We start from the raw sequence: 15,425 nt of genomic DNA on the forward strand, positions 1-15,425 counted from the left end.
CTGGTGACTGGATGCTAATCGAATGAAAAATAATATAAAAATAGATACCAATGTGAATCACACTTAGAATTAAGAATTTTCTTTAGCTTAGCCAGCATAAGTAGAAACCTAACTTGATACCATACCAGTGTTAACAAGCTTTTGTTTTCTTTCTAGATGTTTCCTAAGTCTGTGTTTTCCTCCCTAAAATGGAGATCTTAAGTAAAAAGGAGGAAGAAAACCCCCAAAAGCATAGTGTGTAGCCTTTAATTTTATTATAAAGACAAGTTCTTATCATGTAACTCTACTTGGCCTTGAACTCATAGTCCTTCATTGGCAGCCTCCTGACAACTGGGGTTATAGGTGAGCAGCACCATAGTCAGATGACATCGGAATTTTGTTCAAAAGCACTTATTCAGAACATAAATATTCAGGGATTTTTTTCAGGCTAATAACTGTATTTGAAGTGGAAACTGGAAAGGTGGTGATGGAGATGTAAGTCTGGTATTCACAAGTTTTCACAAGTCCAAAGTTCTCTCTAGCACTATTAAAAAATATATGGCATTGGAAGATTGGATTCACATATGTTTTTCTTTAATGCCACTCACAATCTGATAAATCTAGAACATGTGTTACATTGACCAGAGTCTGCTTTTATCTTTTCTGAAATTCCAGTCCTTCAACTATATGCTCTTGGTGGCAAAATTATTTGGGATCCAAGGAGGAATGAAGATTCAAGGAGAATTGAGCAGGGGGATTTTTCAGATTGTTAAGTGGTTTTAAGAAAATAGGTCAGCATGCAAAGAAAGGTGATGTAAGTAGGAAGAGAATGAAAGATTCTGTATACTTGCAGTCACAAAGCCAAGGTAATTTAAGTACACAAACAGAAAGTAACACTGTATAAGTATGTTAGATAAGGAAAAACTAAGTAAAAACATTTCTTCTAGTATTTCTGGGTGTAAAACATCCTTCTCATTATAACAACACCCCCCAAAAAGAATAAACAGTGGCCACTTAATATCAAATGAAGGAAGTATCAGAAAGGACAGTGTTGACATTCTACCTTGGAATGAGTGGAAAAGGAGTTTACAAAGAAACTCAGAAATAAGAATGGATGGGCTCCTATGAGAAACCAACTCAATGACAAACACAGTTTCAAAAGCTTTTTGCAACTCTGCATATGCCTGAGTTATCCTCCTTGCTTTGTCATCGCTGGTGTCAATAATGCTCAGTATGCTCTCCAAACTGGGTCATTCCATAACCTCTTGCTAGGTCATCAGAGAAACACAGCACCTGGGAACGTGTGAGAAATCACTGCAGCCATTCTACTAGTACTCCTGACATCAGTTTTGTTCCTGTGTGCCTTATTTCTTTTTTGAAATATTTCAACTTTAGTTCTGCAAACAATTGATTGTATTGAAACTGTTCCCCCTGTAAGATATTTGGAAAAGCACTGAGCAGCATAATGAAATTATGATGGGAGGAGGGGCATGTTGCCACATCACTGGTTTTATTGAAACCATTACTATATGAAAATGGCTAGAAACTTGCCAGCTTTGGCTCAGGTTAAAAGTTATATTTGTTCTCTGTTATTTTTTATACTGCTGTAAAAAGTAGTTGAGCCCATTCAAAATAAAAATATATCAGACCAATGAGATTACCAGTATGGCTGCTGAGTTGAGAAGGTACACCTCTGGTCCATCCACTCTTGAGTCAGACTAAGTAATATTTATCATTCTAACTGAAGTCAAATGTTAACTCAATAAAATAAAATAATAGTGGAAATAGGAAGGAATGCCAAATATTATACCCGATGAAATAAGCTACACAAAAAGAGCACATATTAGAAGATCCCATTGGAGTGATATAGCCCCAAAACACAAATATATACACAGAAGTGTTTTAATGGTTTTCTAAGACTGGAGTAGTAGCTCAGACAGATTTTAAAGGCACAAAAATTCTCTTCAAAGTATTATAAAAGTGCTAACATTGGAGTGTTGTGATGCTTGCATATCTCTGTAAATAACCTAAAATTTTTGTTTGGCTGGAGAAAAACTTTCTTTCCTATGAATACTTTGAGAAGCTACCAAGCAAAAGAAGTAAGATAGATTGGTAAACATTGAATTTTACATTGAGAATTAGTAAATTTATGGATAAAAATATATCTTAGTAGAGGTATTACCAAAAAAGTATAATCCTTAGTAGAAAAAGAAAAGAAAAAAGGAAAGGCAGGCATATCTCAAATATCTCCAAATTCATAAAATATTTGAATATGCTAAGAAATCCTTGTCATTTGTACCTCCAGTAAAAAATGGTATATTAGACTATTTAACAGCAGCTATGTTCTCATAGAATCCTGATAAGAAATATCAACACTTTCATGCTTTTCCCTTTTGACAGAAAAGGAACTATTATGACATTATATCCAATGCCATTGAGATAGTAAATAGATATGTTTAAATTTAAGCTCATGTTGTAATGATTTTAAATGTTCACACTCTTTTCACTGAACCAAAGGATCTTTGATCTGGTTTAAAGAGTTAGAATAAATATAGACATGCAAAAAAATCTCTATGCAATTGAGAAAATGCAATTTCAAAAGCCGACTCCTACAAATATTACCATCCTATTAAATTTTCATCACTATTGGTATATATTTTGAATATACAAGATTGATATAAGTTTACTCCTTTGATGATGGTGATTAAAAGGACATATAAATTTCTCCTTGTAAAATTCTATAGGTTGTGAAGTGCACATATTTATTAAATTTTTAGGTATGGTTAGGATTTTATCTTTTCCCCCTCAAACTTACCCAATGACAAAATTACAATAGTCTCAGAAGTATAGCAGAACATATTTTTTTAATAATTCTTAATATTTAAAATTACATAACATGTGTAAATTTAAAGGCAGTCCTATGAAGATGGCTAGGTAATATTAGTGATATACGTGTTAATTTTATAGGTCAAAGAAATGAAGGACAGGTTCAGCAACATGCTTCACAAAGAGGCAATGTTTGGTAGTATATTTACCTGCCAGTGTAGGATGATATTCCAAATCAAACCAAGAATCAGTTTATGATTTCCATCCACTATGTCAGAACTTCCTATATTCACTAAATCAACCTGATAAAAAAAGAAGAAAATATTTGAAGAATGGATAGAAAAAGATTAATTGTAAACAAAACAAAATGTGAAAGGATTGCATTTAGCTATTCTTAGAACCTAAGCAACAGTACAGATTTTAAAATGTAATGTAAAGATGAACCTAAATTCATTTTTAAGTTTACTTTCCATATTGAACAAGTACCTAGGAACTAGAAGATGAAAGTATTAACATATGAAGGTATCACTGCACATTAAAGAGACCAATCCTTATTTTCCAAATAAAATGGATAATAATAATAATTCACAAAAGATGCCTGAAATTAAGACATACTGTCTAGTATCAAATCAAGTTGAAACATAAAAACAAAGCACGTAAAAATAAAATAAGAAGTTTCATCACTATTTCTATGTAGTAGAAAAGAAAAGCAGGCCAGGTGATGGTGGTGTCCTCTTTTAATCCTAGCACTCAGAGGCAGAGGCAGGAAGATCTCTATGAGTTTGAGACCAGCCTGGTCTATAGAGTGAGTTCCAGCACAGCCAGAGCTACACAGAGAAACCCTGTCATGAAAAACATACAAACAAACAAACAAACAAAAAATTCTGATATGGCTTTGGATGAATATATTTGCCTGAAATCTCCTGCTTTAGAAAAATGTTAGAAATGTATAAAGCAATTGTAGCTAATAGATGGCTCTCTTTTCCCTACAGAGGACTGATTTCAGAATCAAAATATATGTTTTACTTTTCATGGTAAATTTCCATGTTGTGCTCAGAATAAGATTTGTCCCCCAAAGTTTCATATGGTGGCAGCTTAGTCCTCAGCGTAGAGGACTGAGAGATGGGGAAACTTAAAAGTGAGGCTTGGTGAAAGGTGAAAGAATTTCAAGTCATTAAGGGATTCAACTTTAGAAGAAATAGATTTTCATTTATAATGACATAGATAATGAGGAGCTTGATTAATTAACATAAAAGGTACTATAATATCATATTGGTTTTCTCAGTTTGGATTTTTGTTGACATTCTTGGTCATAGAACCACCTTCCCCCTCTCTCTGTCACTCTGTCTGTCTCTATCTCTCTGTCTCTGTCTCTCTCACAAACACACACACAATACACACACACACACACATACACACATACATACACACATACATACTCTTCCACACTAACAGCATGCCTTTGGGCCTCTACAAATATGTGTTAAGTAAGCACTTTTGCTAAGGGACCAGTTATGGGTAGTGTTTTATGGCAACACACAACACAACAATAAGACACACTATGTCACCTATCTTTCATGTTCCCAACATATTGAGTGGAATCAACTTAAACATGAGATGAAGGCAATTGAGCAAAAAAATCTGGGCCTTGTGATTACACACACACACACACACACACACACATACACACACACACACACGCGTGTGTGTGTGTGTGTGTGTGTGTGTGTGTGTGTGTGTGTGTGTGTGTGTGTGTATACATTCCCATATTCTTGGGAAATAGAAATAGGATTGTTCAGATGAAAACAGCCTTTATGCCCATAGCCTAATATATCAAGGAAGGAAATGTGGTTCATATACCCAAGCATTTTTATTCAGCTATAGAAAAACATGAAATTCTTTCTTTTGCAACAAAACAGATGGAACTGCATAAAGCTATGTTATATCAAATAAAACAAGCACAGAATGCCAAGTACTGTGTGATCTAGATCCTGTGTGAAATCTCCAAAAGTTGATTTCACAGATGTCTCAACTAGAATGTGGGTTACATAATAGTTGGAGCATGGGAATCAGAAAGGCAGCATCTGGAAAAGGTTGATTAGGGATCAATAAGTTACAGTATGATAGAAACAAACAGTTCTGCCATACAATTTGCATTGTAGGGTGACTAGATAACAATAATGTAGTGAGCACTTAAAAATGATAGAATAAGAGATGTTGAAAATTTTCACCAGAAATATGTGGTATTTAATGAGTTGTATTTAATTTGATTTAAACATCATGTGATCTATGTACATTGCAACTTTATATAATATTCCATTGGTATATATATATATATATATTTATGTTTCTAATATCAGCTAGAAAGTTAAAAAATTCTAAATTTTAAGTTATTATTTATTTATACATTCAAACATTTCATTTGCATAATTGCTTGAATGACATATCATGTTTCTATTCTAATTATCACGAATTAATTGTTCAATTTGCTTATCCTTTCTTCTCAGTTTCTTCCAATATGATCAACAAACTCATGTTTTTTCTTGACATCTATGATCACTGTGATGGTTTGGATGAGAATTAAACCTATAGGCTCATATATCTGAATGCTTGGTCCCTAGTGTGTGGAAACTGTTTGGGGAAGGATTAGGAAGTATGGCCTTATTGGAAGAGGTATGTCACTGGGGGTGGTCTTTGAGGTTTCAAAAGCACACACAAGACCCAGTCTTACTCTGCCTCAATCTTATGAATAATGTGTAATCTCTCAGCTACTCCTCTATCTCTATGCCTGCCTGCTGCCTGCCTAATGCCATACTTGCCACCATGATGGCCATAGACTCACCCTCAGAAAATAGAAGGAAGCCCCCAATTCATTATTTTACAAGTTGTCTTAGTTATAGTGTCCCTTCAGAGCAATAGAAAAGTAACGAAACAATGATCTCCTGGGGGATGTCTCTGTATCCTGTGAATATATGTTGTTCCCATTGGTTAATAAAAAAAGCTTCTTTGGTCTATGGCAAGGCAGCTTAGAGGCAAGTGGGAAATCCAAGGAGAGAGACAGGAAAGAGAAAGGTGGAGTCTGAAGAGACACCAGCCAACCACTGCCAAAGGAGCAGCAAGATGCCAGCAGACCTGTAATAGAAATGGGTTAGGTTATAAGAGCTAGGTTGAAAGAAGCCTGCCATAGGCCATAAAACTGGTAATTAATATAAGCCTCTGAATGAATATTATAAGTGGCTCCTTTATCCTCCTCTCTCTTCCTCTCTCTTCCTCTCTCTTCCTCTGTTCTCTTCTCTTCTTCTCTCTCTCCTCTCCCCTCTCAAAAAAAATGAAAAGAAAAAGAAAGATGATTATTATAAGTGGCTGTGGGACGACGGGATTAGGCAGGACCAGAGAAACCTTTCAGCTACAATCATCCTTTTATATGAGTGTACAAAAGCAATTTTACATAGACAAAAATCTACAGGGTTTAAACAAATAACAGATCATATATAGATAAAATGATTTTTTGAAAACAATAATCCCCATTATTTATTCATTTTAGTAGTTATATTGTATTTAACATTTTAGGTATTTTATAAAATAGCTATTCAACCCCCTGTTGGTAGACATTTGTGTAGTACTATGAATTTTGTAGGTTTTCTTTTGTGTTATTTTAAACACTGCATATACAAATGTGGCCTGTATCATTTTAATACCAATTATAGCGAAAGTTTTCACTAGATAAAAGCATGTGCATATGTATTTTTCTGTATTTAAATTTTTGTGGAAGTTTTCACATGCATTTATAAAAAATATTTACTATTTTATATCTTTTTCCCATTTTATTACTTTTTTTGAGGACTTTGTACAATATATTTATTCATAGTGAGGACTCCTAGTTAGGAAGGATAGGGAGTCTGAACTGACCATCTTTTGTAGCCAGACAAGGTGTCTATTGGTGGGACTGGGGTTACTTGTTGGCCAAGGAGGTCCTATGAAGATCCCTAAACAACCAAGATTAATGCTAGGACAAAAGGTCATCCTCTGAAAACTGACAACAGGGCCCCAATGCTGAGGACAACTTCTACTCAGCCCATTGAACGTACAGAGATCAAGCTGGTGCAGACTTGGAAGTATCACCCCTACATTCTAGTCTCCTTGTCAAAAGAAGGTACTCTGCAGGCTGTGGAAAGAGAAACCTGAGCACCAATGCAGGCACAAAATATTCCATCTATAATCTCTCTAGCCTACAAATTGTGCTATGGCAATGGTGGCACAGAACATGTGGGAGTGGCCAATCAACCTTTGGTTTTAACTTGTCCGTACTAAAAGAAGAAGCCCATGTCCTACATTGCCTGCATGGCCAGAAACCAGAGACTGGATAGCCCAGAGAGCTAGAGTAGAGCCAAACATAAGTGGCAAATAAATCATGAAATGATTCCTAATGATATTCTTCTATACTCATAGATCTGTGCTTTATCTAGGTGTCATTAGAGAGCCTTCATCCAGCAACTGACGAGAACATATACAGAGACCCACAGTCAGACATTATGTGGATATAGAGTCTAAGTTGGGGGATTGTCATTGGGTCCCTCCTGTAGGAGATGAGGGAACCCTGTAGAAATAGGAGGAGTAAACTCTGTTTAGGCATGATAGGAATGGAAGACACCAAGAGAACATGGCCCACCAAATCAACTATGCATGTGTCACATGGATCACAGAGACTGAAGTGGCAAGCACAGGGCCTGCATGAGTCTGAACCAGGTCCTCTGCATATATGTTACGGCTGTTAGTTTTATATCCTTGTTAGACTCATTAAAGTGGATTTGGGTATATCACTTTCTCCTACACTTGGGACTCTTTCCCCCTGCTGGGTTGCTTTGTCCAGGCTCAATAAGAGGGCTTTTGCCTTGTCTTATTGTATCTTGTGTTGTCCTAAAGGAAGTCATCTCTTGGAGAGCTGTTCTTTTTCTGAAGAAGAAACAGAGAGGGAATGAATATGGGTGAATGGGGAGTTGATGTAGGAGGGGAAGTAGGAGGAGTGGAGGAAGGGGAAAATGTGGTTGGGATATATTATATGAAAGAAGAGTCTAATTTCAAAAAAATCAAATTGAGTAATGAATAATGAAAATTAGAGCCAACCATAAAGGAGAAAAGGGTAGCAGTGAGTCATATTCTTATAATAAATACTAAGGTGTGTGTGTGTGTGTGTGTGTGTGTGTGTGTGTGTGTGTGTGTGTGTGATGAGAAAAATTCTGTGAATTAATACACTAATGAATTTTGCCATGCATTTTCATTCTAGCCAAAAGAAGAGAGATGGTGAAACTTTCCATATTTGTATTTTTAACTATTTTACAGTTTTAACTTGGAAATTAAAATTACAGTTCATTCAATAAAGAAAATATCAGTTTACAAATAAATGGTAAGGCCGGGCGGTGGTGGCACATGCCTTTAATCCCAGCACTTTGGAAGCAGAGCCAGGCAGATCTTTGTGAGTTTGAGGCCAGCATAGTCTATAGCACGAGATACAGGAAAGTTGAAAAGCTACACAGAGAAACCCTGTCTCGAAAAAAAAACAAAAACAAATAGATGGTATATGCAGATTTTTTGACAGGCAATGACAATTTATCCAAAACTTTCAGCCAATAGAAAATAACAGATGTTTGTTTTCAGAGTTTGTTTTCAAGACATGTGCCTTTCTCAGATCTTTTCTTCATTTCACATTTATATCCAGAAGGAGACACTTTTGTTCCTTAATTTTCTGTATAATGCCTTTTAGCATTCAGGCATTAGGCTGGCCTGCCCTATGGGTCCTCACTTGCAGCCACTAAGAGCACCCACTATGCACCTGTGCTTGTTAGTAACTCAGGCATTTACAGTAGTCTACTCAGGGTCCTGACAGAATACATCATCATCTATGTACACTCCCTATGTGCATGGGCTAAATTCCCTGGTAAAAAACAAGCTCCTCCTGGGCATTCGACTCTCTTTCTCCCACAGCTTCTCCTGCAGAGGCCAGCTTCTGTGTCTTCTCCCTTACCCCAGTAAACTTCCCATGTGAGTTTTGTTGTATGGTATGACTCTCTCCCACCACTGCTAAACTACAAAAATACATAAAAATAAAATATGAAGTTGGAAGGGAAAAGAAGTAAGCACAAGTTATCTTGTAACTCTTCAGGCTTGCTGTTTGAGTGGGATTAACCCCAAATTACTACAAATTAAATCTTATTAAGTAATTAAACCAAAAAAATGAGCAGGTTTTAAAAGAGAATATTAAATGCCATTTTAAAATTTTGCAAACACATTCAGAATCTTTACACTCTTATACAGTAACCAATGATTTAGGACCTACCATACATTGGATTTTATTAGATAAATGTCTATTCTGCTAGCTACTTTTCATGAGTATACTTCCATCATTTATTTGTAGCTTTCATATCCATATATTTCTTTCTCATAATTAGTAAATAACCTAAGAATTTCCTTCTAACATACTAGATGATCCAAATTTCCTTTATAAACATCTTCAGTGTTTTATACAATATTAACATGTAGTTATACAGGCTTATCTATGGTTATGTGAATTGTCTCAAGGATTTACATAATCCTTCTAAATTCAGTGCATTTAAAAACTGGAACTACAGAAAATTCAAAGTGGCTTTAAAGACTTGTAGTATGTGCTTTTCTAAAAAAAAATTAAGACTTACACTATTTAAATTTTCAAGACTTAGGGACATAAATCACCACTATTCTCTTCCACTAAGACATGCATGTGTTGAATATTTTATAACTGAGTGATGAATAGTACAATATGTATAATATAAAAGGGAGAAATACTATGATTGTATATCTGTCCCATAAAACCAAGTTTCCCCCATTTCCTGCTTTATGTTTGTATTATTTTAAAATTTTCTTATTACATTTTTATTCATTTATTTTGTATGCATAAGCAGTGCATGTGTAGAGGGGGTTCATGCATAGCACAGACAAAGCATATGTGGAGATGAGAGGACAACTTTTAATAGTTTTCTCCTTTTATCGTGTGGATCCAGTGGATCAAAATTAGGTCACAGAGCTTGGGAGCAAGCACCTTTACCACCTGGTCCTCTTTCCCTATTTTTTTTTCCAAGACAGGGTTTCTCTGTTTAGCTTTGGAGCCTGTCTTGGAACTCACTCTGTAGCCCAGGCTGGCCTGGAACTCACTGAGATCCACCTGCCTCTGCCTCCAGAGTGCTGGGATTAAAGGCATGTGCCACCACCACCTGTCTCTTTCCCTATTTTTAATGGTTTAAATTTTATAAATTCATTCAGTCTATGATTTTTACCAGCTGTCATATACCATATATATGAATTTAGTTATGTCAAAAAATACTAGTGGCTTCAATTTTCTTAGGGACAAATGAAATAAAACTTGTCAATAATTTAAAAGTGTTTAGGATCTCAGGGCTATATCACAGGAGAATGTTTCAATGATTCTATGCTTTCATATATACATATATGTTTATATTGCCTATATCACCTTCAACAATGAAGTAGGATTTTTTTTGTATGTTTTAAATCCTATAACCTAGAGAGAACATGAACACTTAAAGGGCTGATATAAGTTAAAATAAACATTCAATCAGTGGTAGTGCAAGCCTTTAATTCCAGCATTCGGGAGGCAGAAGCAGGCAGGTCTCTGTGAGTTCAAGTCCAGCCTGGTCTATAGAACGAGTTTGAAGACAGCCATGATTGCTACACAGAGAAACCCTGTCTCAACAAAACAAACAAACAAAAAATATAAAACAAATAAATAAAAATAAAATGTTCAATTCAGGCAGCCTGGGTGAATACGAAATGTAATCTATACTTTTTGGCAAAATAGGTGTTATAATTAACTAAGTTTCTTATGTAGTATATTTGACACTAGAAAGTAATACTTGAGAGAACACACATTTTCCTCAGTAATGATTTTGCATTATAGAATAAAGTAAAACATCTATAATTTTCAGTGTAGAATTATTTAAATTGAATTCTTATAAATAATATAATATCATATGTGTTAATTTATTGTGATATTTTAATAAAAGCAATTTTATATAACTTTTCCTTTCTAAGTTTTGTGATTTTGGCCATAAAAATTTAAGAAGCATTTTTGACATTAAGTATAATAAAACCAAAAATCATAATGCTATTTGTAAGTACATAATTGTTATCACAAAAAAACTTAATATGAATGTATCCCTGGTAAACAAGTACCTCAGTTTTAGGTATAATGTGCCTGAAAAAAATCAAGTCTTCCTCTCACTGCAAAAATTATAGTCTAAGTTATGTAGTTAGATAAGCCAACTCATGTTATCTAATTCTTCAAATTCTTTTAAATGAAAGCATTCTTCAGCTTAAGAGTAATAATATCACCTTACATTGTTATATGAATTTAAAATTGAGATATGTGTTTGTTGTGTCTTGTGCTATCTTACAAAAGAATATTTTGGAAGAAATCATAGCACATTTCACAGATGATGACACAGATCCAAATCATGGAAGCATTTGGCAAACAGCCAACAGTTGGTTAGTTCACAGGGCTAACAGGACTAGTTTCTGGAATCTGGGAAATCAGTATCACTGATGAGCTAGTCTTTTTAAAGACCTATTATGAGTCTGAAAAATGTAGTAACAGAAATAATACCTTTCTGACAAATTAACTTTAAAATTTGGAACTTATACTTCAATCCTAGATTTTATAGGTGTTAAATGGAAACAGTTTACATTCAGTGAGAAATATTTGCTCTAATATGCTTCAAAATATGTATGATAACTACTTAAAATTTTGATATTTAAAGTACATATAACATTGTACCTTTAAAGAACAATTTCAAATTATTTTTATCTCTGATCATATGCCAACAAGAGTGAACACTATCATTTTCAAATCAGTGACATTTCACAACCACTCAATCTCATTCAGTGACAGTTTTCAATGGCTCAATTAACTGAAGAATTGAATATAACTGACCACTAAATTAATTTTCACCTAGGCTTTTAAAATACATAGTTTGGATTTGTGGTTTAATAATGAATAGCACTGAATTCATTTTCTTTGTGCTAATGTAGATCTGAATTTAATTGATACAAATTTGCTAGCTTGTGATAGTCAATTAATGAGAATGGTTTATGAGAGATGGTTAGGAGATCTTCAACTGTCACAGTAATATTAAATCATAGTTGGAATGTCTGTTTTTAGATTCCTGGAACACAGGCATGTCTCAAGGATAGGGAGATTTTAAGAAAGAAGCAGAATGATGTGGAATATTTGTTTAACTGTACAAAGGTGTGTTGCATTTGTTTAATTATGTAGAGATGTGTTGCTGTTTTATCTTGCCTGCCTAAGAAACCTGATTGGTCTACTAAAAAGCAGAATGGCCAATAGCATGGAAGAGGTATAGATGGAACTTGTGGGCAGGGAGAGTAAGTAGGAAGAGGAATCTAGGCTTGAGGAAGAAAGAAAGGGAGATGACAGGGAGACACCAGGGTCCAGACAGAAAGATATGGAGGAAGCATGAAAGCAGGACATATAGAATAACAGAAAGGTAAAAGCCCCAAGGCTAAATATAGAGAAATAGTAAAAGGTTAAATAAAGTTAAAAGAGCTAGTGGGACAAGCCTAAGGTAATGCTGAGTGTTTGTAATATTAATAAAAAGTCTCTGTGTCTTTATTTGGGAGCTAGTTAGCAGCCAAAAGAAAATTACTACAGCAGAGATTGTAACACATGTGATAGGAAAGCAAAGAAAAGAATACTGGTGGTGGGAGGCCAGGTTATAATGGAGATGGGGAGATGAGGAGGGTGGAGAGGATCCTTATTCAAACTAAGGATTATGAAGAAGTCACATCAAAATATACTACTTTATAACATGACTAAAATATTTTAAAAAGTATAAATGGAGGGATTTTGCATGGATGGAGCATGCAGATTCCAGAAGCTATGGAATATTAAGCTAAAACACCAATGTCAGGTATAGGATATTTAAATATATCTTATTGGTCAATCAATGCCCTTTAGGCTCCCAAAACACTGCAAGATATTGCCACTTATCTTGGTTTACCACCAGAATTTGATACTAAGTGTCTGCTTTTAAAGACATAACACACTTTTATTGTTGAACATACAAACATCATGCTGGAACTGAGATGGAAACTTCCTCTCCACTGGCTAGTTTCCATGGTGCCAGAAGATGCTATGCGGGCAGCTGTGGGAGAAAAGCCACCAGTGATCTTACACAGCTGTGAAGACTCTCCGTGCTATAATACTAATTTCCAGACTAGCTATGCCCACTGGTTGAAAGGTGGCATCCATGTTTTCAGACGCCCACTCTGAAGGAGGGAATTCACCCTTGGTACTATTCAGCCTGGTCATAGGCCCTGGCCAGTGACGTTATAAACTCAACTTTTGGTTTGCTAACTGGTCATGTTGTCAAACTGTCACCTAAATATTTAAGTTTGTGCTAAAAGACTAGTGTCACTCTCAGAGAAGCCTCTTTGTTTGCAGTTTGTGGCAGTTAAAACAGAGATTCACAACTGACCAAAGTGCTAAGAGTAATTGACTTTTGATTTTAGCCCTAAATATCAACCCCTTCAAGGCTCATGGAAGATGTTGGGCAAGTTGTTGAAAGAGTTTAAGATTTGGATGTTAGGAAGGAACACTGTCTATAGGACATGAAATGGCTGTAGCACAGCAGTTGTGGTTGTTTTCACAGTGCCAGGATTACAGGCTTCTGCCTACATGGTTGGCTTGTATGTGGACATTCACTGTCCAGACTGAGGATCTCATTTATGTGCAACCAGCCTTATACCCATTTAGGCATCTTCTAATCCCAGAAAATTTAAACTACACATTGAATGTTTCTTCTTACTTGAGAGAAAAGCACTGAAATACTGTAGAACTGAATTCTAAGGCCTCCTAATACAGGGTGTTTACAAATAGAGTTAAGAAATGATAGAATTGATACAAGCAGGATATTTCCTCTCATTTGAACTTTCTCCTGCATGCCTTCAAAAAGCCAGGAACAGAGGCTCTAGATATTTTTTTAAAGGTAGAACAGGTGGGAAAACAAGTGAAATCACTTCATAGTGTCATTCTGTTTCACAGAAATTTGTACTCTTTTGTTTGCTTTTCAGAACCACAGCCAACTTTATTACAAATTAGCCTTGTTCTCAGCAAATATTGTAATGACGGTATTATACTTAGAAGTGATTTTTTCTCAATACGTGTCTTTTTTCTAAATTAAATTATTGATAGCAGAAATGATGTCATGCTGAAACAACTGCTACAGAGAAATCAAATCATACCATAAATATGGTGTGCATGTTCTACAAAGACAAGATGTGAGCAGAGTTCAAGTGAGGATAAAAGAACAAATATGAGTTGCTGTCTCCCCTCAATACCACTTAAAGTTTCCCCTTTCTTCCTACTTCCTCCATCAAAACACCTGTGTCTCTCTATTTTCATCTCTAGATCTTTTTCTCTCTGGCCACACCTCCTTGGTACTAGTATCTGTTGTTAGTCTAGGTTATATTTTGTAAATAAGACCTGAAAATGGCCCCATCATTTGACATGCCAGTGTCAATGCAGGATATACCTCAAGGTCCTACCCCTTGGTCAAAAGCTACAGGTAATTAATGTCTGTTATGGTGATTTGAAAGAAAATGGCCCCTAAAGGGAGTGGCACTCCTTGGAGGTGTGGCTTTGTTGGAGTGGTTATTGCTTTGTTGGAGGAAGTGTGTCACTCTAAAGGTGGGCTTTGAGGTCTCATATATGCTCAAGCCACATCCAGTGAGACAGTTCACTCTCTGTTGCCTTTGGATCAAGATGTACAATTCTTCAGCACCATGTCTGCCTGTACTCAACCATACTCTCAGCCACCAGCTCCCTGCCATGATAATAATGGACTAAACTTCTGAAATTGTCAGCCACCACTTCAATTAAATCTTTTCCTTTATAGAGTTATTGTGGTCATGGTGTCTCTTCACAGCAATAGAAACCTAAACTAATACAGCTACTGAGAGAGGAAAAATCAGTCTTATTCAGGGATAAACTCGCTGATAAGTTTTCCAATCCCCCCACAACCTGTACGTGTGTGTGTGTGTGTGTGTGTGTGTGTGTGTGTGTGTGTGTGTGTGTAATAATAACAATTAAAAAATAATGGGCCATGGATTTGAGAGGGAGTGGAGGGGACACAGGAGGAATTGGAGGACAGGAAAGGAGGGAGGAATTATGTAAATATATTATTCATCTATGAAAAGCTCAAAAATTCTATTTTTTTTAAAAAAAGAAGGGATATAGAATAAGGAAACAAGAACTGCTTTAGCTTGAAGTATTGGAAATGAACCCGACTCTCTAACTTTTTTCTGTCTCAGGGGATGTGTATACTGTTACCTGGTTGATAATGTAACCATCAATCACCTCTGCTTCCTGTCATCACGTGGAAGTAGCATGGGCTCAAAAGTGAATGACTTCCTTATTTGCTCAGCAAGGTAAGACAATGGATAGCATAAAGATTTTCAGTATACAGATTTTCAATACTCACACAGAAAAAGAATAAGAACAACTAGAAAGTTTAATATACTGTGTGCTACCCTACTTGTACCTAAACCCATCTAAC

At 35.6% G+C, this 15,425-nt stretch overlaps 1 protein-coding gene across 11 annotated transcripts in view; it reads right to left on the reverse strand.

Annotated features, from left to right (window-relative positions):
• The window catches only part of Dmd (dystrophin), a 2,251,111-nt gene that overhangs the window by 1,722,204 nt on the left and 513,482 nt on the right, over nucleotides 1-15,425 (reverse strand). For all 11 annotated transcript variants that reach the window (XM_076562037.1, XM_076562042.1, XM_076562041.1 and 8 more), the window contains exon 5: nucleotides 3,015-3,107. In XM_076562037.1, the coding sequence (XP_076418152.1) occupies nucleotides 3,015-3,107 (93 nt within the window). The remainder of the gene's footprint in view (nucleotides 1-3,014; nucleotides 3,108-15,425) is intronic.

This window comes from Peromyscus maniculatus, chromosome X (genome assembly GCF_049852395.1).
Source record: "Peromyscus maniculatus bairdii isolate BWxNUB_F1_BW_parent chromosome X, HU_Pman_BW_mat_3.1, whole genome shotgun sequence".
Lineage (NCBI taxonomy): Eukaryota > Metazoa > Chordata > Mammalia > Rodentia > Cricetidae > Peromyscus > Peromyscus maniculatus.